The following is a 23,754-nucleotide window of genomic DNA, read 5'->3' as shown; positions in this document are numbered from 1 at the left end:
TGATCAGCGTTTAAATATATAAATTATTGGCAGCAGAAAACGCTCCAAATTTAAGACTTTTTCGGGAGTCCTGGGGCCGAAAATAACTTGAACCAAAAGGGATAAGGCGCGTGTTCATTTTTAATTTGAGCCGTCGTGTATGTTGAAATTTTGTAAGGTAGTTCGTCTGGTTTAAATTGACGACGTAAGGGCCAAAATAAGCGCAAGAGTAAGTGTCCATACCAGCTCACGGAAATACAATGGCAAGCGCATGCGTGACAATTGCGTGACAACTGCCACGCTGGTAGCAGGTAGCCTGCGTGGCTGGCGGTTTCGTTGGAGTTTGGTTTTTCCCCATTCATTTCGTTTCCATCGAAACCGCCAACTACGCCGGCTAAACGCACGAGCAAACATAAACTCACTGAGATACAAGCACCCTTATCATAACTTAAGACCATGAGACACTTTAGACGCAGCTACAACTATCAAAACACGTTTTTAGTGTGTTTAGCGACCCCCCTGCCTCTGCCTATTCTGTACACCGACTTCGTAATGATATGCACACGGATTTGTAGGACTTTTTTTTCAATACACACTTTGAATTTAAATTTATACTCTGCTTCCATTTTTATTAGCAGGGTTTGTGTTCTTTTCTTTTAAACCCAAATATTAATTACGGGTGTAATTTCAAAGCTAGAGTAATTAAATTTCTTGCGCCTACGCTAAGTTCCATTTCTACAATATTTTTAATTTTAAAAAGCCAGTTTTAAGAGAATAAGATAAGCTCAGGAAAAAGGAGGAAATCCATATAATATGGCAGATAACGTTGATACCAAATTATAATCCAAGTTATTAGAGCAAGGTCTGTTTGTTTGATGTAGTAAAAGAAGACTTCTTTTGCCTTTTTTTTTTCGTTTCTCTCGTTAAACCGCGTCAATCATTCATCACGTTCAATTAAACTTTGAACTAATATTTTTTTAAGCCAGTTAACTAAAATCACTTGTTTTTGTTTTCGTAATACACACTGTAAACCGAACAAACCCTTGAAACATTGATTTTAACTTTTTTTTCATGAAAAGGAAAAATTATATACCATTCCATAATTTCTGCTTAAAGTTTTGTCCATCTACTTTCGGTCAACAGACTCGATAGATTTGTGATAGAAATTGGGGAAGACAACCTCGTAGCAAAGATAATATAATCGCCATACATTTATTAAAATACATTCTAATGCAAATGATGGTCGCGTCCGAAGCCCACCTGGTGGCAAATTAATTTGCCTGCTATGCATTTGTTTAGTTTCTTGTTAATTATTATTGTTTTTATTTCTATATAATGTTCCTATATTTTGATTCACCACGAGATTTAAGAGCTTGCAGTCTTTGCCCCTTTTCTTTCAAATAGAAACTAAATTATGCAATGTACTTTTTCTCTCAGTCACTGGCTGCGACGAGCGCTTGAAAAAGGCGTAAGGTGTTTGACGACCTCATCCCGTTTATCCGCCAAACCGACGAACGATTGGTGTGTTTCAGGCTTATGGGCTAAGGACGCTCAGTTAAGATACCACAGCCGACACGAGAGTATTTTATCCGTCCATCAGTTCATCTGAGGATAATTCGAACGAAGACTTCCAGAAGTGCGCGTGAGAACGCCAAGGACAAGCGATTCGAGGGAACAACAGAATACGATATTAGAACTTAGATTCTAATTTCTCCAATTGAAGTATTCACCGATTGTAAACGAGACATCGCAATGGCAAACTCAAGCTCAAATACGCCTGACAAATTTGACGTGACCCACATTGCTCTCTCCTGTACATTTATTGTGATAATAATGGTGTTTGCCATTGTTGGTAATGTGCTTGTGATACTAGCATTCAAAAGCTTTCGTAGAATCCGCCATGTCACAAATTATTTTGTGGTGTCATTAGCTGTCACAGACATCCTAGTAGCAGCGGTTTCTATGCCTGTATGGTTTACGTACATAGTGTCTGGCCCGCCGTTATTCATGAGAAAACCTTTGTTACAAAAGTTATGGACTGGCACGGATATCATGGTCAGTGTAGCTTCAATCTGGCATCTGACTTGTGTCAGTATTGATCGCTACCTCTGCATTACTGGTCCTTTGTACTACCACGTTCGAATGACCTCAAAGCGAGCCATCGTAATCATCACCGCTATATGGCTGTACTCGATTGTTGTCGCTTCTCTTGGGCTTACTTTCTGGTATTGGCAATTGTCAACGTTGGTGATAGTTGTGCTGAATTATCCAATTCCAGTCATAATTATTCTCTTTGCTTATATGAACATATTTAAAGCCGCACGCTACCAAGCAAAACAAATTGATTTGAACGTTAATGGAAAATCTCGGCGCTTCTCACTGACCGTGGAGTTGAAGGCAGCCAAAACGCTGGGCGTGGTCATAGGGGCGTTTATTGTATGCTGGTCCCCATTCTTTGGGCTCAACTTGAGTTATTACATCTGCCGCTGTGCTCCTCCACCTCTTGTTGTGTCTGCAGCGAAGTGGATGCATTATGGGAACTCTGTGCTTAACCCACTGATTTACGGGCTCATGAATAAGGACTTCAGATACGCTTTTAAGAAGCTTTTAACAGCTCTAAAGTGGGTTTCAAGTTCCTCGGAACGGGGCGATCCCTCTTGTAACTCAACTCCGTGCACTCGTTTGGACAAGGAAGAGGGACAAACGAATGTGTAGCTAATCATCATGATAATGATCATCTTCCTCATCATAAACAGCTCTTTAAACACCTAGGGACAGAGGCTTACAGTATGCAACAACAAGAGGACGAGTATCCTTGTGCAGTCTACACAGGATCCACACTAGGTACAGTCCTTGTGCAGTCCTTATACCACCGAGGACGCTGGTAAAACAAGTATCCTTACCAGGCCCTTACAGCTACAGCGGCCAACGCGCAGTGACCAAAGTTCATCGTAACAAGAAATCGTCCACTCTGCATGAATTTGTACACTATATTTTAGATAAAAAAAATATTGTAAGTAGGAGATATAAAATCCTGAGCCGACAATAAGGGTATCACACAATGATCGATTATCACCGGACGTTCGAGTGATTTACCTTACTGATTTCATGATATTATTCATGTGGTATCGTTAATATATGTTTTTTGGACCCAACTGAAGACTTATAGCATGTTGTAACTGCACGGTTTTTTTTTTCTGAGAATGGCAAGAGAAGACGCTTTTCAAGGAATTTATCTGTATATTACTCTTACCATTGTAAAAACTGATTAATTCTCCGCAGAATATTAATCACTCCCTGAGTATTGTAAGTTGAATCTTGAATAATAAAAATACGATACAAACTTTATTAAATCACCCAACAAGGATTAAGCAGGTGCGCCGAGCGGTTCATTTTCGTGGCTATCTGTCCGAAAGGCCTTAATCACTTCACAAATTTAGATTTTGTTTTAAAGAAATTCGAAAGTTTTCTTCGGCAAGATGTCAGCTCAAGATTTCGTAACACCGAAAAACTAATTCCTTTCGTTTCCAGAGCGGCAATTATCTCAAAAAAAAAAAAAGGCGAAGTAAGGTCACCGAAGATTATGTTCAGTACAGTTGACTCCCGATAACTCGAACCTTCAAGGGAAATTGAAAAAGGTTCGAGTTATCTGGAGTTCGAGTTATCGAGGGTAAAATTATATAGAAAATGACCTGTATGGAAAGGAAAATTGTTTCGAGTTAGCGCGAGGTTCAAATTAGCGAGGGTTCGAGTTATCGGGAGTCGACTGTAGTTTCCTAAAGCTTTCTATGATTTAAATTTTCATCAAAAATTAACATCCGAAAAGATCATACGTACTGTATTAGCCCTAAAAGGCCACTTAACGATCTGGGAACACAGAATTCGAGATTTTAATTATAAGTCAGTTTCGCTTTAATGTTCTCGTTGGATGCCTCTGAGTTGTATTTATACTGTCGTTGTAGAGTTTTACATTGGAATTGATACAATTTTGCAGATCAAAGCATCCCCGGTCAGTTGGAAGAAACCCTTTCCAACCACTAGGACTTTGGAGGATCAACAAATATTTCACCGCTATTATAGAAAGCGCGCAACGATGAAATAAATTACAATCACAAAGGCGGATGTAAGGTGAAAAAACTAAAAAATATAGAAAATATATCCCGCTTTTCGCGAATTTTATCTGAACGATCGCTGCTTATATAATTAAGATGCATTTACGCATTTGGTCATATTCGAGCATGCTAATTTGCTCATTAGAAATATTAAAAATTGTTATGTCTACTGTGAGAAATTACTGTCCAGTGGAAAGTGGACTTAACCCTGTGGACTTCAAAGCAATATACGCCGCCCCCGTCCCCCACCTCCCGCCCCTCTCAACGTGCGTTTTTTTTATTTTGCGATATTTTAAAAAGCGTTTAACATGTGATGTTCTCTTCTCAAATTCATTACTGAATTCATCAAGAGAAAACAAAGAAAAATCACTGCTGTCACCGTGGTTTGGATGTGTTCCTAATTACCATAACATTTTGCCAGCTTTAGCCTTGAATTTCTCCAAGAATTATTGATCATTTAAGAAGCTATATCAAACACTCTAAGTGTGTTTCATCAGATATCCAAACGCCTCGCGCAGTCTTGTAAAGAAACGCTGCTGCGCCTTGTTTCTTCAACCTACTTCTCAGTATTTGGATATCTGATGAAACACGCTTTCGAGTGTTTCATATATGACTTCAAAGTGACGATGAGAGAAGGTGATTTTTCTAATTAAACTGGCACTAATTATTACCCAGACAATGCGTGTATTACAAGTTTTTGAAATTCGAAATATGGCGCCAAACATACCTGACTAAATTAAGCAACCTCGTTCCCAGGGTCTCTCCTCTTTACGTCCCAGGAACGCTCCCTGGGAGGTGAAGAGGAGAGACCCTGGGAACGAGGTTGTAAATTAAGAGCGTTGCGAGTTTGCTTGATTTCAGTTTTACATTTGCTTTACTGAACCAAGTTTCAGTTTGGATTTTACTAGACCTAACAACGCTAAAGCTTGAATTCTCTTCATGGAACGAAATATCTCGGCCCTTGCCCTTCGGGCCTCGGTTGTGGTCTCAAAAATAAGGTCGGGGGGCTGGGTCCCTCCCCTATATCTGCCATGAGAAGGAAAAATAAAACTCTTCAGAAATTTTGCCTGTGCTTGGGTTTAATTGAAAACTTGAGCTAGCTATGAAAAAACGTTAGTACTGGGTTAGCAGAACTACACGTCCGTTTGTCGTCTTGAGCTCGTGATTATCGCATAGTGGGAACTCCTGGTGCTTATTTTTGTGCTTATCTCACACTCGTAAACCAGTCTTGAAATGACAAAATTTATTGACACAACTGAGTCGGAAAAAAGTGTTTTCATGACTTATACTTTGTGCAATATTGTAGAACAAACGTTAGGGTAACTTTTTTCAAGTCCTCGCATTTTAGTTTCCAAAACGCGTCAGAAGACATCATGAGTTATTCCTCACGCAAGAATTCATTTCATTTCTTCATGCTCTAGAATATTTTTGTGAAAAACTGAATGTATTCTTAGTAGCACTATTTTCTCTAGGAAAAGTCAAAATCTCCGTGAAACTCCAAATTAATTTAAGTGTTTGTTCTTTCCGATTTACGAATTAATATTTTTTCATTCATCTATTTTTTCACCTTTTTATTTATCATATCAACTGGACCCGCCATCACTGGTTGCCTTCAGGGAAATGTGCTAACACTCTTTAACAATATAATAATATACTTAATTATTAAAAACTAGATCATTGTATAATGCAATTCGAGCGATTTGATTGGCTTAGCGGCCACGGTATATGTGAGCCATTATACCATGCCCGAGAAAAAGAGACCATTGAATTGTCTTCTAATTGTTCTTGCAAAGCGGAATCCGCAAAATCTAGCAATATTTCGTGATTTTTTTTAATAAAACAATTATTCCACTCACGCTTGTTAGATATGAGATGAGTATAGCCAACTCGGCGCTACGCGCCTCGTTGGCTATCTTTCATCTCATATCCAACGCGCGCTCGTGGATAATTGTTAATTACAACATCCTCTCCCCTTGGGTGTCTTTTTGGGAATAATGAAACAAACCACTCACAAACACACATTCAAATGCACACAAACATAACATGGTTAAGAATCCCAGTTGGCAGGGACTAGTTAACGGCATCATAATTCATTTCCACGCAAATAAACACTGACTGTCCACAAACGTTCCCACATGAGGAAAACAGCGTTTTCTCCTTGCTTTTGAGAGTTTGCAAACCTGCTCTCTTTTAGGTAATCGAAAACGCAATTTCAGCGTGGACAGAAAGCTTAAGCTCAAAATTCCCCCAGCTAATCTGTCTGGAAGCCAGTATGTACTATACTGTAGCCGACCTTGCTTCCAAAAATATGTCTTCTGGGAGAATTAAATCTGTTAAGCAGAGCACCGCCATGAAGGCTTTTCTGAATTCTCGGTTCATTACAGTGTAAATTATTGGATTTAACAGAGAATTTCCGTAGTGCATCCATTTAGCGACCATAATGATTTCTGGTTTCACAACAGGGCAGTCGTAGGACGGATCACACAAGCTGTAAATCACGTTTAGCGTGACAAAGGGGAGCCAGCAGATCACAAAGGCACCTACGACCACTGCAAGCGTCTTAGCAGCTTTGAACTCCTTCAGAAAGTTGTTGTGACTTTTAGCGTACTGAGCAGGCGTTATAGCACGTATTTGTCTAATCTGACGCAGAGCTGTGTTAAACATAATTGAATGCGCTGTGATAATGACAGGCAATGGAACGCAAAAGCACATGATGAATACAATCAGGTTGAAAAGGCGCTCGGTAAAGAGAAGAAAGCTTGCAACAGCCACACTGATAGAATAGATCCAAACGCAAGCGATTATTGCTGTCACTTTCCGTCGAGTCATCCAATGTGAATACTGTAAAGGGTACCTGATACAAAGAACGCGATCAAAGCTTATCGCCATTAGATTCATAATCGATGCTGTTCCTATCAGAATGTCCACCATGGTCCATGCACGTATTACCGTTGCTCCAAGTACCCACATGGGTCCGGTGAGGAGGTATGCTACCCACACGGGCATCGAGAAAAGCGCCACGCAGAGATCGGTACACGCGAGCGACACTACGAAGGCGTTCGTAACAGTACGCATGCGCCTGTGAAGTACAAATGCCAAAATGACGAGGACATTGCCAAATATGGTGGCCAGGATCAAGGTGATGGTGAAAGTAGCCGTGCCTGCGCGGAAAGCCACTGGGAAAGTTTGACGTGCGTTCGTTGAGTTCAGAGCACTGATGTTTGACATCCTCGATTAGGGTTGTAAATTCGCTGATCGATCAATTATCTTTTTTAACGTCCTGATTTAACAATGTTCAAGATGAGAGCTTGAAGTAAATGTGTACTACCAAGACAATCAGTGTAAACAGCCTTCTGTAAACAAAAACAAAATGCAATCAAGGTAAAAGTTAGGACATCTTGCTTGTTATTGTTGTTTTGTTGTTTGCTGGTTTGTTTTTGTGGTTGAGGTGTGGTGTAAGAAGATTGTTACAATAAGCGCCAGTGGAATAATTGTGCGTTTAATCAAAAACAGCCAAGAAATATTGCTAAATCTTGCTGATTTCATTTTGTAAGAAAGAACAGAAGACGATCTAATGCCCGCAACTTCTCAGGCATATGGTATGGAAACTCTGGAATTGCATTATCCGATGGTGAAGCAGTTTTCACAAAACTCGCATTTTAAAAGCTACACGAGTTGAATTAATGTCTCCTATATATTGTCTTAATTTTAGTAGTTGATTTGATAGAACACGACCCCATAAACATGGGTATATATACTTAAACCACTATCTTGTTTAAATAAGGATTATATGTGTATATGTATGGACGTTTTGAGTGAAAACGTTTCGTTCAGATTTCAGGAATTTAAAGTTCCTGGTGATGGAAGATAAAAAATTTTAATTTGCCTTCAGATTGAAAGCAACTCGTAGTAGTCTCAGTACATTACACCTTCAGTTGTAATACTGTAGAAGAGATACAAGAGAAAACGTGTTTTCTTTTTATCTTATAATTAGTTCTCATTTTCCTACCTTTTAAGTTTAAAAAAGTATTGAAAGTAGCTAGGGAATGATAGAAATAGTTAAAAGAAAATAAATTTGTGCTTACCAGCGACAGAGTTTGCAGATTTGTCAGAGCAGCTGAAGTAAGCTTTCCTTGACTGGTGAGAAATTACTATTATAAGTTACTTTAGAAGACACTTTATAGCTGTCTTGTGTTTTTAATAAGTCCGTTTTTATTCAGTTTTAAGAGCATAAATTGTCTGAGTAAAGAGTTTTCGCGGCAGTAGTTAATCAAAGTTTGACGCGGCTACAGGCACGCAAAAGGTTTCATGTTTGTCCGACTGTGGGCAAACATCCGTATGCATTAAAGATGAACATCAGGTAATAGTTGAACGCGACAAACGTAAAACAAAAAGAGTTCTTAAACTTAAATGTTCATAATTTTTGGGTACGTGGACGCAAATGATTTTCCGGTTGCATGTACTCTGAGAAATGGCCGAGAAATAAATACCAAACTGAATTTAGGCGTATGCCTGTGTACGTGATTCCCTTACAGGAACTAAATGTTCCTTGGAAAATTGGCAAATGACGCTGTAACGTGGAACTGAAAATGAAATTTACGGCATTTTCCGACATTTACATTCAATTGCTACTAACGCTTCTACGACAACGCAAGGAACCGGCGAATTTGTTCATTGCCACATGATGTTCATCTTATTGTTAATATTTGCCTACGAAAATTGTACTTTTAAGCCTAAGTGGGTAGCCACTCTATTGAGGAAGCATTTGTCAGTTATTGCCGACAGTTTGTCTACGATAACTGAGAAAATCCGTATTTTAGTTAAAAAAAAATGTCTAAAATGTTTACAGAAAGGCTTCAATTGGAAAATAAAACTAAATATCCTTTTCCTAATGCTGATGACATTACACACAAGGCAGGCTAGCTGTTTATACCAACTTACTGAACTGTACTAGATTCCGTTCTTCACTTTATAATTGTCTCACACGTACAAACAGGAAAAATTCGTATCTGCTGGAAAATACTTCTTTTCAGAACATTAATTTGGAAATGTGGCTCCTTGTTGCCGTGCCTTAAACTAAGTAGCCAACACTGAACTGTCATCCAGTCAATGTTCAGTTTTAAATTCTCTACTTTTTCCAGTTGTAACAAGATATTTTTGTAAATTGCAAGGAATTAGCCGGCGGCCGGAGCTTCAGGGTGATTACGAAAAACCATTTCTATTTTGGTAATTTAAATGGCTTCTTGAAACGCCATTTGAATCACACAGGGGGGGCTAGCTGTTTATACCAACTTAAAATACACTAAAGATTCCGTTCTTCACTTTATGTCTCACATGCACAAACAGGAAAAAAATCGTACCTGATAGAAAGTACTTCTTCTCAGAACATTAATTTGGAAATGTGGCTCCTTTTTACCGTGCTTTATAAATTAAACTAAGTAGCCAACACAGAATTGTCGCCCAGTCAATGTTCAGTTTTAAATTCTCTAGTTTCTCCAGCTGTAACAAGATATTTTTGTAAATTGCAAGGAATTAAAAGGCCACCGAAGCTTCAGGGTGATTACGGAAAACCATTTCTATTTTGGTAATTTAAATGGCTTCTTGAAACGCCATTTGATTCAGTGCCTTTCTTTTGGGGATTATATCGTTGGAATCAAAGACCCTGTGAGGCAACTCATGAAGACGAATTTTTTTAACTGCTAAAGATCCATAAAATAGAAGACAAATACTTTTTCACGCTATTTCGGGCTCATCGCTAGGGCTGAGACCAAACACTTTTCGACTTTATGTTCTCTTGTACTAAGCAAACGTGGTTTGATTTCAATAACTTTCCCTACAAATATGGGTGAAACATTCCAACATTGCGTGACGATCCAGAAAAAGCATCTGCGTTGCATGCAAAAGAAACTTTTGTCTATAGACTGGCTGAGACAGAACAAGACTTAATGATTTTATAAAAGAAGTGAGGCTGATTTCACGGTTATGGAAATATATATATCGATTCCCATCAGATGTGTCGAAAAGCGCGCCCGTTCTTCTTCAGTATTACCTTGCGGGGGATGGTCGGGGGATGGTGGACGCAGTTCCCGTCCCTTGCTCGGCGCATGCCCAGTTAAGGTCAACCGTTTTGAATCGAAATTAAACGATATTCTTAATAAGGACTATTCGACTACAAAATTAAGTAGGTTTTTTAGAGGTTTTTAAACAGATGGTGAGTTCCTCGAATAATTAAACAGGTCATTTTTGTGACTGATTCATATCATGAAGAGTTAGGTTATTGCTTAAATTTATAGAAAATTGGAGGTAACAATGCATTTTGGACTAATTAAGAAACAGCAATTCCAAAAAGCTTTAGTATACATAACAATGTCTGGCATCTTTTTAAATATCTTTGTAAAACGCGTGGTTACCCACAATTACTCTTTTGGATCACAGTAGCCTTCCCCAAGATACTGTATGATCGAGTTGATGGGCTAGCCTGAATACCAAAGCTTGTGTTTTCCTTGAATTGGAGACATTTCATCCGGGTTACCGGATGAAACCGATTTTTTTTTTGGTCATATGATACAGTGTTTCTGTGAAAGAATAGATAATTTATGACTAAAGATCATTTCTTTCTTTCTCCTATTAGTCATTAACGAAAGTTAAGAATGATTTTCAAGATTAAAACAGAGAAACACTGGCAGCCGTTTACAGTAGGGCCAAACGCGCTTTTATTGGTGTTTTAGACTTGGATTACCACGTCACTGGTACCCTGTCTTTTCATCTCAGTAAACGGTCTCTAATTTCCCATGTGACCAGATGTCCAAGATTTGGAGATGGAAAGGACAAAAAGCATATAAACCATCCCTCCTTTATCGAGTTAAAAAAAGGGAACAGCGACTAAAAAGAAGGTTACAGTAGTGGTACGTTGTTGGAATGAAAGGAAACGTTACCACAGGGAGGCAAACAAGCTTAAAGGGGAAGTATCACGAGAAGTTGATGTCCTTTGAAAACCCAAAAATGTTTGTCTGCATGTCAATAGAAACAAGAAAATAATTGTCTAGTTTTGTTATAAATTATCATCCCAGTAAAGCAAAACGGTCGATTAGTGCCTCTAGTCAGAGACAGAGTAAGTCGGAATGGATTCAAACTTGAAAAATATTAGGCTAATTTTTTTTCAAGTTCTCGCAGTTTTGTTTCCAAAATGCGTTAGAACAGATCAAGAGATGTTCCTTTCAAGAATTGAGTTAATTTCATTCCTCTCGTTGTTCTAGAATTATTTTGTAGCTAAGTTAAGGTCTTGTATCACCATTTTTAAGAAAAGAGGTAAAAAAAAAACTATGATACTTCCCCTTTAAACTTGCCAGGGCAATATTTTATTCAAGCTGCTGTAACATTTGGGAGAAGCCCGCTTTAAATCAACAACTTCAACATGTTAATTTGTCCCTTTCTTTTTATTTTTATTTCTCCACAAGTGCTCTTTTCATGTCTACTGATACATTTATTCATGTCATGCATTCCATGTAACATCTATTCAATTCATTCTCTCAGTGTAACTCACGATGAAAGTTGTTTCTGTCGAAACACGTTTTCCGCTAAGCTTAAAAGTGTCGTCTTTTTCTTAAAACTTATTACAGAGTTACAAAAAAGTCCACGGCGATCAAGGGTGTAGCCCATTACCAATGCTAACTATATCATAAGTTGCCTCTCAGTCACCTTGAACCGGCTTGAAATCGATGACACTCTCCGGTGTTCATGAAGAAACAATGCGAAAAGAGATGAGCCGGATAGACAATAAAAATTGTTACAGTCTTTGTTATGGTTATATTTAACCATTATCCCGCGAAATCGCGCGGAATATCGCTTGATCCTTAACCGACGAGGCCGTATAGTAGGCCGAGTTGGCTAAAATCAAGGATATTCCTCAAGATTGAGCAGGATAATTGTTTTGTTGTTCAACACATTGATAACAAAGCGCAGTTTTCTTGCAGACTGAAAGCTGGAGACGATCTTCATTAGTTTTGCAATATTTCTCCCCCTACACACGAAATTACGTATATCGCAGGATATCTTTTGACTACGGACGACGTGCACCATGACCATATTCGGGCAGTGTCACAATGTGTTGAATAATAAGCTTGGTTATAAATTGATTGTGCTTGTAAATATATCACTTGGTTGTTGATAACGTCCGGGCTAGCCATTGTTGGCAATAAGCTTATATTAATAGCTGTGGCTCCTCAGGGTCGTGTTTTGCAAGATTTCTTGTGTGTTCTTCCAATATCTGTTGCTGCTGTTTATGCCAGTGAACAATATGACTGAACTATTTCTTAAAAATCCTGGTGAAAATTTACCAATTCTACAGAGTTGTAATAACAAAGCTTTCAACCAGTCTCATGAAACCCTACTGCAGGAGTGAAAGTCGTTCAGATTTATGAAAAATCTCATGGTTTTTTTTTTCATGATTTTTAAGATCCTGTGCATTCAGTCAATGAAGGCTTAACATTTAGTAATAAGGGAAACCAGAGGTCTAGAATGCAAATTGTCAGATTTAAACTGAAAAATGTTGCACTGAAAAATTCTCATCTAGTGAATGCTCTTAGACCACAAAAGCAGATATCAGCCGAAAAGAGCAAACGTTGTCCCAGGGTGGTGTATTCGTTGTGGCGATTTTGTAATATAACAAGAATTCAAATTTCATGTTTTTATTTCTGGGTTATTTTTATTAACACTTTTTGTGCATTTGTAAGGGTGACTATTGGAAACATATTTGGTGAACCAATATATAATTTAATTAGTACTTCAGGGGTGTCATAATCAGCGATGCATAGTCAATTAAGGTCAGATAGAAATACATATTGAAATTTGCATAGTTCATTCAAAGTCAATCAGAACAGTTTGAATTGACGGAATATTAGGTCTAATAAATGTAAGAAGTGAAAAGGAACGAACAAATGCTTGAACGTGGAGGAACCGCCCGCTCAGTGTTAATATTTGCAGGTAAGCTATTTTCTACTCAGTTTTAATAAATTGCCTGAATTTGTACTATCGGGCTAAAAACCCGGAAAATCAGATCAATATAAATTTCATATCTTGAGCTCACAAATTGGCTTAATTGCTTCCATTTCGCATGTAGTAAACATTCAATGCGAATCTCTCTATTATCATCTTAGGAAATTCGAATCTGAACATTTTTAATTTCGAAATAACCGCTGAAAGATCAATATATATTTAAACATGTTTCATCTCAGTCAGAATACAAATATCAAGATGAAAAGAAACTGCGGATCAGTTTTGGATCTTTGCTTTCGTTCTCGTTTTTCATACTTAGACTACATCGTCTTTCTTTTTCGAAAATCTACCGCCAGATTTAGCGTGTTTTTTAATATCGCTCGATTTCAAAGTTAAGATTACTCATCTCTTTCGCTCGAATTTCCTCAAGATTCTTCGTTGTGTGTTAAATCTCTTAACAACCACGTCATATTAATATTTTTGTGTATAGTTCTTATGGAAATCAAGTGCGACTGCTTTTTCGTTGTGTTTTTGACGTTTTCGCGCCATGTCAGGTCCCTTGGTACTCCTTAATTACATCGCCGAAACTCGACGCACTTTGCTGACTTTGCTCAGCTCCGTTTGGCACTGGCGCGACTTCTAACTTAGGAAAAATATTTACGTTTCACTTTTTAGATCAATCAACAAAAAAATTGTTCGTCCCACTTCTGGGGCATGTAAAAAATGTTTCTCTAATTTAGCACGGTTCAAAATTACCGATTTCAGTATTTAATTGATTAAAAACAAGAGTCAGTTTGGTATCCAGAAGAACAATGAAGACTGAAGCTTGCGTTCAGTCTTTCTTTTTATGACACACTCTAAACTTTGCCAAAGTCCTCAGTATTCCCATTTAATTCCATCAACAAGCATTTTAGTAAGCTGAGTAAGGACACATGCAAACCATACTTTAAGCGAGGTCAAGTCTTTACGGAAAACATTACGTTCAGTTCAGCAAATTAAAAGGGCGAAATCTATTGTAATGATAGGGGAAAAGAGTAGGGTATACTGCTCAATAATAAACTCTTACTACAATTCAGGTTTGAATTATAAACTGAACTTTTAACAACACTATCAGCGCCCGACGCAAACAACTATACTTCTTCAAAATTACATGACTGAATTATAGTCAGTTTTGGTGTAACTGACTATAAAAGGTTTTACCAAGCGTATCTCACATTCCCTGTTCTAATTAAATTTATTGTATTCGGTCTTATTAGGCCACGCATTCCATGTAATATCGTACACTTTTGAGCAATTTATCTGGTAGAATATTCCTTCGCGTAAGGCGGAGTCAAATTTTGCAACGTTACAGTTGCACTATTTCTCATGTTGAATTCCCTCAAGCATCCGATTATGGAAATATGGTAAAGTAGCTTCCCTGACGGATTTGTAATTTTTAAATTAAAATATCAATAGCTTTCAAAAAGAAAAGGAAAACAAAGTAAAGGTTTTGCAAAGGAATAGAATTTTCGTGCTTGTCAGTGTTAAACTTACCTTTACTGAAGGTAAAGCCCTAATGGATCGTTATGAATCAGCTCTCTACAATTTAAAAGTGCAGGAGGCTGGCTTCCATTGAAATTCGGCCAGTTCTTTAGTTTTAAGTCAATTGCTCCATGGGAAAGAATTTGAGACCAACACCTGTGTTACCTCAACTTAAATTAAATTTGTGAGTCAAAAGTGATTGATTAAGGAAATCACTTTAACACCTTGAAATTCATAATTGTACGATACAGGAAAATCCCAGCAGATTAAACCAGCCTCCAAACTATAAGAGATCCATTTCAGGTGAATAGTAAAAAGCAAATGCTTTTGGCATTTGGGGGTTATTAACCTTTCTAAGTACTGTGAGCGGTCGAGCAACGGTTTAGTATACAGGTTTGAGCAACAGTATACTGAATAATGGTGCAGAATCGCGGTGAGTTTTCTTTCGTATCGATTCTATCTTGAGCCATGCTTCTAGAAGCTAGAGGTCTGGAGTTGCAACTGACTATAACTGTAAAGGTTTGAATTCTAATCTATTCAGTTTTTCCTTACACCTGTGGTAATCTTGTGAATGTCATAGCCGTGAAAAACTAATTGCCCCAGCTGAAGTACTCCGCACTTTTTTCTTCGAAACGTCGTCACTTTTCTTCTCTAATTATAATGGTCCAAAATAAACTTCCACAGAACGCAGGTTGGGCTTTATGAACTTCATGCGGGATGTGGGGTCTGCCAGGGACATAAGAAGAAACTAACCATGGCCGAAATAGCGGTTAACGGTGAACAGTCTGTTTTGTAGTTTGTATAGTATGCGGAAATATATACTAATATATTGAAATCTGTGCCGGTCGGCAAGCGGGGAAAAAACAATATAATTATATTATCATACGACTCACTGGGTCATTTTTCAGGCATGATGCATTAGGACTGAATTACTCTGAATCAAATGCGCGCAAGCCAGATGACAATCTTGAAAAAGAAAAAGGACAAAAAGGAACAAAGGAACTCTTGGGAGATTTTTTGTCGATTTTTTTTTGCCAAAAGTGGAGAAAGCGCCGGAAAAGGTGTCGACTGCTCTCCCAGGCGCTATGCCCAGGCCTGCTTAATTCTTCTGATTTTTAATTTGTGAAAAAAAAAAAAAAATGAAGCGTCGTCTTGCTTGTTTTTGTTTTTTGTTTTACTTTTACTATGCAATAAGGAGATTTTAAATATCATGTACCCATACATAAAGAAAATGTTTGTCACAAGGTCAGATTCGGAGTCACAGTAAATGGTTGAAGGTGAAAAACAGGACTGTCCTGGATTGCTGCTCGACGCTCATTTGTTGATTGCAATTGAGTAAAACGAAACCACGCGAGATCAGATCAGATCAGATGACAGCATGAGTTATCGCGAAGCTAGGAAGACTCAGACGGAAGACTGTTACACATTTAAGGACAGAAGCAAAAAATTCCTTACCAAACCATGTTAGCCTTACCTCATCTGCTCTTTCAAGAATAACAAAGACTACAAGCTTTAAAATGCATTAGCCTGCAGTACCGGTGTAATTTTGGCGGACCAGTGCAATGGTGGCCTTGGTTTACCTTTTTTGTTGATATGATTACTCGTCATCTTGAAATGGCAAAGCGCACAGGTTAGCCAGGAGTGGAAAAAAGTAAGAAAAGGATCGAAAGGGGAAAAATAGTTAATTAAAGAACTGATGACAAGTTCTTCATAATAAAGCTTATAGATAAAAATTAAAAGACTGATCAGCGCCATATTTAAGAATTTTTACATTATTTTCTGCTGAAATTAAGGTGAGTGATTTCGGAACAAATCCCATTGAAAAAGGAGCGCATAAATTCAGGAAATAATAATTAGTTTCCAGTTTCGAGAAAAACGAGGGCTTTGAACTTTTCAAACTAATGATTGTTGTTTGTTCGGTTGTGCGGACCAAACAGTTTCACTCAGACATGTTCATTTTTTATGCTGGCAGAAAATTACTGAGGAATAGGGCTCTTACTCCTTGGTCAATGGAAATACAGCTTCTTTTTTGTCGACTTCAACAACAAGGCTTAAATGCAAATTTTATGTGATATGACTCTGTCAATTTATCTGATGTAATAATTATCTGTGACCAACAAACGCGTTGCTTTCAAGATCACTCTGATAGATGACATGTTCAAAGAAAAATATCTCTCAAACGAAGTAGGGAAAGTGTTCCTCGCACGTCAAACTGGCGATTTAGTTGGGCGGAAGATAAATTAAAGATATTTGACTGGCTGATTATGAAATTGTGAAAACGTGCATTTCTCCAAATCTAGGGATTAACGGGCAAAATTTTGACTTTGGAAAGTGGAAAGACAACTGATATTGTAAATCCTAAAGACTTATTGTGATTAAGCTGCGATTTACTTTCTATTGATAAAATCGCAGTTTGCTCTTTGTAGTGTGCTCATTACATGCACAAGTCAACCTACCCGACTCTTTCTGGATTCATTTCTCGTTTTAGCTGTTGTATTAACCGTCTGAAAGAACGAGTGATTGTATAGAGGAACGGCGTAACATGGAAAAGACACCCGAGCCGTTGCCGGCCAGAAAGGGGTGAACTGAACTCCAAACCTCAAAGACTGACTTACTGGTGAGTATAAATTAGCTTTACGATTTCTGCACATCCGACTTGAATTTGTGACCAAAGCAAGCATACTTGTGGGTTCCGAGTAAAAGTGTAGCTTAAATATCAAAACTGACTATGCTCAGTTAAGCGTCTTTTCCTTCAAGATTTTAACCTGGAAACGTTTTTGCTTTACGTAGTGCCTTTTAGTTTTTGCGCGGGGTTTCTTTTAGGCATTTCCATGCAACTTTTAATTTGGTGAAACCTGAACTGCAATTAACTGCTCTAATGTACCATACCCTAGTTCCATCATGTAGTTCTCTCTCCTTACCTTAAAAAACTTAAGCTTGAGTTATACGGCCAAGTCTGGAACTCATTTAACCTCTATGCTGGTAAATATAAATTGTTTTCTTGAAAATAAAAAGTCATCATCAAGTTACTAAATATTCATTTCGGCATTTTCAAAAAACCTAACATGATCTGTACTGCCATTACGTTCATTTTAAACGGACAGTTCATGATATATGGTTACTTAGAAGGCTATCACGGAAATTACTGCATGACACTTAGACCAATATAGTGCGCGGTAATACAGTTAATGCAGACATATTGGCAAATAAATACTTTACCTAACCCACTGAAACTGGCTTTCAACGCGTTTGATTTCTTTGAAATGGACTGAAATGCTTAGAGGTTTGGCGCATTTTAAACAAGAGAAAGCTTTTATTTCATTAAGCAATTTGCTGGTTCGCAGTTCGGGCTTTCAGGGGGAACGACTCAGTTTTCGTACGAATTTTTAATTCGATGCTTTTAAATATTTTTAAGTCAGACATTATGCTTATAAAAAAAGCTATCACAAGGTCTGTGTTCTTTTGAGCATTCTTTCTCCACCTTTAGGCGGAAATATTTAATACTGCTATTGTAAAGTAGGATTATAATATACTTTTAATTTTTATTGTGACAATACAGTGTCGACTAAGAGCTTTAGGAAGATTTAGAGACCTATCTTGATTTCCGATTTCGTTGGGAATATGTTTTAAGTGACAAGAAATTCCCAAAATTAATTTTTCTTAAACTTTCTTTTGGCTCAATGTTAGAAGTAGAAAACAATTTAACATACCAATGTTAATAAAATATCGACCTTCCATCTTGAATGTAAATCGTGCCATTCCTTATAAATTCGTAACTATAGCTCTTCAGTGGTTTTACGGCTTTCTGTCGCTTTGATAATATCATTTTTTTGTGATCTACTGAATTTTTTATTTCTCTCACGGCTTTAAAGTTTTCACTTACTGTCCTTCATCCAAGAATATAAGTTACAATCCTTTTAAGGGGAAGGTAATTCCAATATATGAACATAAAATCAGCATGCAACGTCATCGCAAAGAGCATCCAGTGACTCGGTTCATGGAAATGTGAAATTTGGCGACACCTTCTAGGATGTTCGAGGTTATCTTTTATCAAAGCTACCGTAAAATTCAGTGAAGCCCTCGTCTAATATTCGTTCAAAGGTCTTTTGGAGGGTTTTTTTCTGAGATATTTATTATTCGAACACTAAGCTAATAGCTTAAAACAGCTAATGATCACAATTCATAGGCTTATATTTGGGGGACTTATCAGCAAAAGGGGTTCCGCTGAGATTTTTTATAATAATTAGTTGAAATTTTATGGTATTTTTCACAGAAATGTCCATCGAATTTTGTCAACATAACCGGTTAAAGAAAGATCTTCAGTTGAGGCCAAGTTCTTGGTGCAGAGTTGTTCCAATCTAAACAGAACGATTTTTAAGGTTATTAAAATGCGGACCTCCCTATACCCTTCCTTCAGCCCTGCTTTTGAGTTAATTTGCGAAGGAAGTTGTCCAGGGGAATATTCACAGATTTAACATACACAGTGCGTCCTTTACACCACGGTTAGCCGCTTTACTGATGAAAACGAGTCTAAGCTGAAAGGAATTGCTTCCATGATCAAGCACCACCGCACCGGAAAACTATTAGTTAGAGGTCCTGGTGAACAATCTATCAAATGGCTCCTGATTAAATCCCTTATGAAAAATGAATGGATTGAAGTTTAAAGGGGCCGTAGGTTCACTTTTAGAAACCGATGTCCCTCTAATCCCGCCGTCGATCAGACATTGACGTTACTTTAGTTAGTTTTTAGAACTGGATAGCGAATGAGAAATGGTGACGGCGATAAATTGAAAGTAACAATAAATACTGAAGCATCCCGAGACGCGCAGAACCTATGTGCATGCAGTAGAAAAAAGAGGCACCTTCCTTAAGCTGCAGCTTTCTTGTGAAATTACTGCAGCCCACTTCTGGAATCATTTTTTACGACCACGGAGAATTATTTACCGAACAGTATGAGGATCATAAATATTTTGCAGTTTGACCTGAAAAAACTACTTCGTTTCTTTCTCGTTGTAGCCTTCTTTATTTATGGCTCTTCCGAGGTATAATTTAAACTAAACTGTTTCCCGTGTTCCGTTCCTGGAAAGAGGGCTCCGAAATTTAATTAATGCTGTTGTATTCAGGAACAGAAATCCGGAAGAAAATACGTCAAATATTGTGGTGACTTTCATCCTTGATTTACTGCTGTCGTGATTAAGAGTAAATATAGGACTGTAAAATGCCGGATGCTTTCAACCCGTGATTTACTGTTGTCTCAGTTGCACATTAATACCAGTCACCGTAAAGTAAAAAAATGAGCCGACGTTAACATTGTGGTTATAAAATAATTTGAACCAGTTTCTATAAAAGTAATTTGATATTAGCCTAAAGAAATGTCGGCAGTCTCCAAATGAAAATTGAAACCGGTAAGCGTACTGACCATCTCTTTAAACTAAAAGTAAAATAATTTATTTCATGTCAATAACAGCGGGAATGCTTGTGCAAGGTCCCGAGCCAGAGGCTCATGATAAAGAGCTTCGGTTGGCAATAATCCAGATCGAATTGGAATTTGAAAATGTTGGTTTTTGAGGAGACGGGGAAACGGAGCACCCAGAGAAAAACCTCTCCATAGGAACAAGGACGGGGATCAACAACAAAACTCAACCCACCTATGACGCCGAGTCCGAGGATCGAAACCGAGCCACATTGGTGGAAGGCGAGTGCTTTCACCACTGCGCCATCCCTGCTTCCCACTTTCGTTCATTTTTCTTTCGATTTCGCTTTGACCACTTTGATTTCAACGTTCGAATTTTTAGACTGGGTGTTCTCTTATTTCTCTCAGGTATAGTAAAGCGGACCACGTTCACGAACGATCGTTCGCTTGCTCTCCTACTCATCCCTGAGAGAAACTGAAAAGAGAACTACTCGTAATCTAGAACTCTTTCAAGATTTTCTTAAAAGTAATCTTAACACAGGCCACCTGACTTCGCATCAGTTCATCTTGATAATAAATCAGTTTTTGCATAAGTAATCAAGTTGCTGTCTTTTGTTATTCTCGCTGTCACAATCGTACATGTTCCGTTTAGTAGTTCAAATAACTGCAAGGCTGATCTGACAGCGTCGTACCCAATTATTTTTTTCATTTGCGATATATACTCCAACCTAAAGTTACCAGCCGATGTTTTGGAAAGGTTTTATGTCTAAGATGCCCTAATTTTATTCCATTTTCTTGTCTGGTTTAATTTGCAGTTTATAGTCAAGACTTAATTCCCAAGTACACTGCGTGATTTTATTTTCAATTGAGGCACATTCTACCGAGTTAAATAACAATAACCTAAAAGACAAGCGAACAACCAAAGGATGTCAAACCGGAGCGCTGCAAACACAACGAGCATACTTCAGACTTTCCCAGAGGCTTTCCGCGCAGGTACAGCTACTTTCACCATCATCTTGATCCTGGCCACCATATTTGGCAATGTCCTCGTCATTTTGGCATTTGTACTTCACAGACGTATGCGTACTCTTACGAACGCCTTCGTGGTGTCGCTCGCGTGTACCGATCTCTGCGTGGCCCTTTTCTCGATGCCCGTGTGGGTAGCATACCTCCTTACCGGACCCACGTGGGTACTTGGAGCAACGCTAAGTCGTGCTTGGACCATGGTGGACATTCTGATAGGAACAGCATCGATTATGAATCTAATGGCGATAAGCTTTGATCGAGTTCTTTGTATCAAGAATCCTTTACAGTATTCACATTGGATGACTCCACGAAAAGCGACAGCCATGATCACTGGTGTTTGGATCTATTCTATCAGTGTGGCTGTTGCAAGCTTTCTTCTCTTTGCCGAGCGCATTTTCAACCTGATTGTATTCATCATGTGCTTTTGCGTTCCACTGCTGGTCATAATCTCCGCGTATTCAATTATATTTAAAGTGGCACTGCGTCAGATTAGACAAATACGTGCTATTGCGCCTGCTCAGTACGCTAGAAGTCACAACAACTTTCTGAAGGAGTTCAAAGCCGCTAAGACGCTTGCAGTGGTCGTAGGTGCCTTTGTGATCTGCTGGCTCCCCTTTGTCACGCTTAATATGATTTACAGCTTATGTGATCCGTCTCACGACTGCCCTCTTGTGAAAGTAGAAGTTATCATGGTCACTAAATGGATGCACTACGGAAATTCTCTCTTAAATCCAATAATTTACACTGTAATGAACCGGGAATTCAGAGGAGCTTTTAAGGCACTTCTCTGCTTGACAAATCGCCTACTCCCAGAAGAAATGACTGGTGACGCATTTAGGTCAACAGTAGCAACAAAAAGTGGCTTTCAAATGGAATGAACCGAAACTATATTGCATCGTTCCTCATCCGAGTTAAAAGGCCTTAAAGTTGGTAAATTGGGGCCTTAATGAGTTGGATAAAGACCATCGCTTCCTGGTTATTTCAAATACAAATAGAAAATAAGAGAATAGTAATTTCAATTCAAGTCAGGAGGTAAAAGCAATCAAGCATTAATCAAAACGTCAATCAATCCATCAATCAACCAACCAATCAATCAATCAGACAGCCATCAATCAAACAATGAATTCATTAATTTGATTAGAAATAATATGCTGACTCGGTCTAAAACATTAAGGGAGACGAGGCGGTGTGACCTTGTGGTTAGGGAATCAGATGTCAAGCCTCTGATCAGCTGGATCAGTTTCACGGTGCACCAGTGAGCTCATTGGAAAATTGATCCATAACGACTGAGTCATAAATAAGTAACAGTTGTATTAATATGCACATGTTATCATATAGTGCCAAAAATAAGAAGTTAAAATTGATTTTAATACTAAAATGCTTGACTAAAATGTAGAAATACAATGTTCCAGGAAGAGAGTGTGAATGGGAGCAACGACTGAAAAATCTCAGTTTATTCAAAATTTAATGTAATTCATAAGCCCATTGACCTGTCAAATAGTCGATAATGCATCACGTGCGGTGACTTTCTATCGATAAACCTCCTCCTTATTAGTATGCGGTATTTTATCAGCTGATAAAACACTCCTCGTTAGTATGCGGTGTTTTGTCAACTGATAAAACACTCCTCATTAGTATGTGGTGTTTTTCTCGTATGCTTATTTCCAACGTTCACAAAAGCATAATTGTTATGAACTCTATAGGACATTTTCACTATGGCGTCATTTTACTTCAACTACCAAAATCCTTCTGGTTTTTTGTTTCTCATGCATTAGAGCTATTATTCTTCGCTGTCCACTGGGCTTACGAAATTTGAATTTGAAAAGGAAAACAAAATGAATTCTGGTAGTTGTAGTAAAATGACGCCATCATGAAAATGGCTTATTCACACACGCTTTCGGCAGGAACGTTTTTGAAGCCGTACAAAAAACTCGCAGCACGTGTTTTTATCGGGTCTAAAACCACTCGGCTGCGCCTCGTGGTTTTAAACCCGATGAAACACTCCTGCTCGTTTTTTTAAACATTACATAAAAATACTATTTAGTGTCAAAGTATTTAGCACGCCAGTGCTACACTGGGCTAGTTGGAGAAACTGTGTATGAGTGAAAGTCAGCGAAAACAACTGACCAAGATGACGCCTGTGTGAGGAAAGTCTTTTTTTTCTCTTGAGAGAAAGTAGAGCGGGCGAAACAAGAAGAGAGAAGCTAGTATCCCCTAAACGTATCAGAACGAAATCATTTTGCGTAAATTATTTACCCCGTTAAAAAAATTGCTGTGTAAATGCTATTGGTAATTTCAGACTTGAAATAAAAAAGCAAGGATACAAACGTCGCCGTAAAGTGATTTACAGAAGAGTCCTATTGTTCTCTGTATGTATTGCGACTGTTGCTATGGCTAGTTCTGATTTCTTTAACTAACATAAAAAAATTGTCATCAAATAATAAAAAAGTTCTCAATTAACAATCACTTGTGGTAATCAAAAATTTTAAAGACAGCTATTCTGATTGGTCCAAATGCTACTGGTTAATATTGGACATGTGTTTCGGTTTGAGCATATATGCAAATTGATGTGTGTTTACTTCATAAATGTATATGGCTGCTGTTTTCAAAGCGAAACGTAAAATGTCAAGGAAGACCGTAAACTACATTCGCTTTGTCTTATAACAGGCAAAAATCTGTATATTAAAATCGCTGCGGCGACTACGTTTT

General features: G+C 38.1%; 3 protein-coding genes across 11 annotated transcripts in view; 2 read left to right on the top strand and 1 right to left on the bottom strand.

Moving 5' to 3' along the window:
• LOC146464805 (octopamine receptor beta-2R-like) overlaps positions 1-3,229 on the top strand; it is a 28,941-nt gene extending 25,712 nt beyond the window's left edge. For all 9 annotated transcript variants that reach the window (XM_085129525.1, XM_085129524.1, XM_085129529.1 and 6 more), the window contains one exon: positions 1,417-3,229. In XM_085129525.1, the coding sequence (XP_084985651.1) occupies positions 1,732-2,694 (963 nt within the window). In that variant the 5' untranslated portion in view covers positions 1,417-1,731 and the 3' untranslated portion in view covers positions 2,695-3,229. The remainder of the gene's footprint in view (positions 1-1,416) is intronic.
• A 2,358-nt stretch (positions 3,230-5,587) lies between these two features.
• Positions 5,588-17,586, bottom strand: LOC146464804 (beta-2 adrenergic receptor-like). The gene is made up of 2 exons (XM_085129533.1): positions 17,528-17,586; positions 5,588-7,444 (listed from the first exon to the last, which is right to left on the bottom strand). Exon 2 carries the CDS (start codon positions 7,317-7,319, stop codon positions 6,369-6,371), a length of 951 nt encoding a protein of 316 aa, XP_084985659.1. The 5' UTR covers positions 7,320-7,444; positions 17,528-17,586; the 3' UTR covers positions 5,588-6,368.
• On the top strand, positions 16,873-23,728 carry LOC146464803 (beta-2 adrenergic receptor-like). The gene is made up of 2 exons (XM_085129522.1): positions 16,873-17,223; positions 20,835-23,728. The coding sequence occupies exon 2, from the start codon at positions 20,946-20,948 to the stop codon at positions 21,921-21,923; it is 978 nt and encodes a 325-aa protein (XP_084985648.1). The 5' UTR covers positions 16,873-17,223; positions 20,835-20,945; the 3' UTR covers positions 21,924-23,728.
• The last annotated feature ends 26 nt before the right edge of the window (positions 23,729-23,754 follow it).

Source organism: Pavona decussata, unplaced genomic scaffold (genome assembly GCF_977016875.1).
Source record: "Pavona decussata unplaced genomic scaffold, jaPavDecu1.1 SCAFFOLD_161, whole genome shotgun sequence".
Taxonomy (NCBI): Eukaryota; Metazoa; Cnidaria; class Anthozoa; order Scleractinia; family Agariciidae; genus Pavona; species Pavona decussata.
The sequence above is the reverse complement of the archived record's forward strand: the minus strand, read 5'-3'. Positions and strand labels throughout refer to the sequence as shown.

Coding starts and splice junctions, on each gene's coding strand:
- LOC146464804 (XM_085129533.1), bottom strand. CDS start 7,319: ATGTCAAACATCAGTGCTCTGAACTCAACGAACGCACGTCAAACTTTC.
- LOC146464803 (XM_085129522.1), top strand. CDS start 20,946: ATGTCAAACCGGAGCGCTGCAAACACAACGAGCATACTTCAGACTTTC.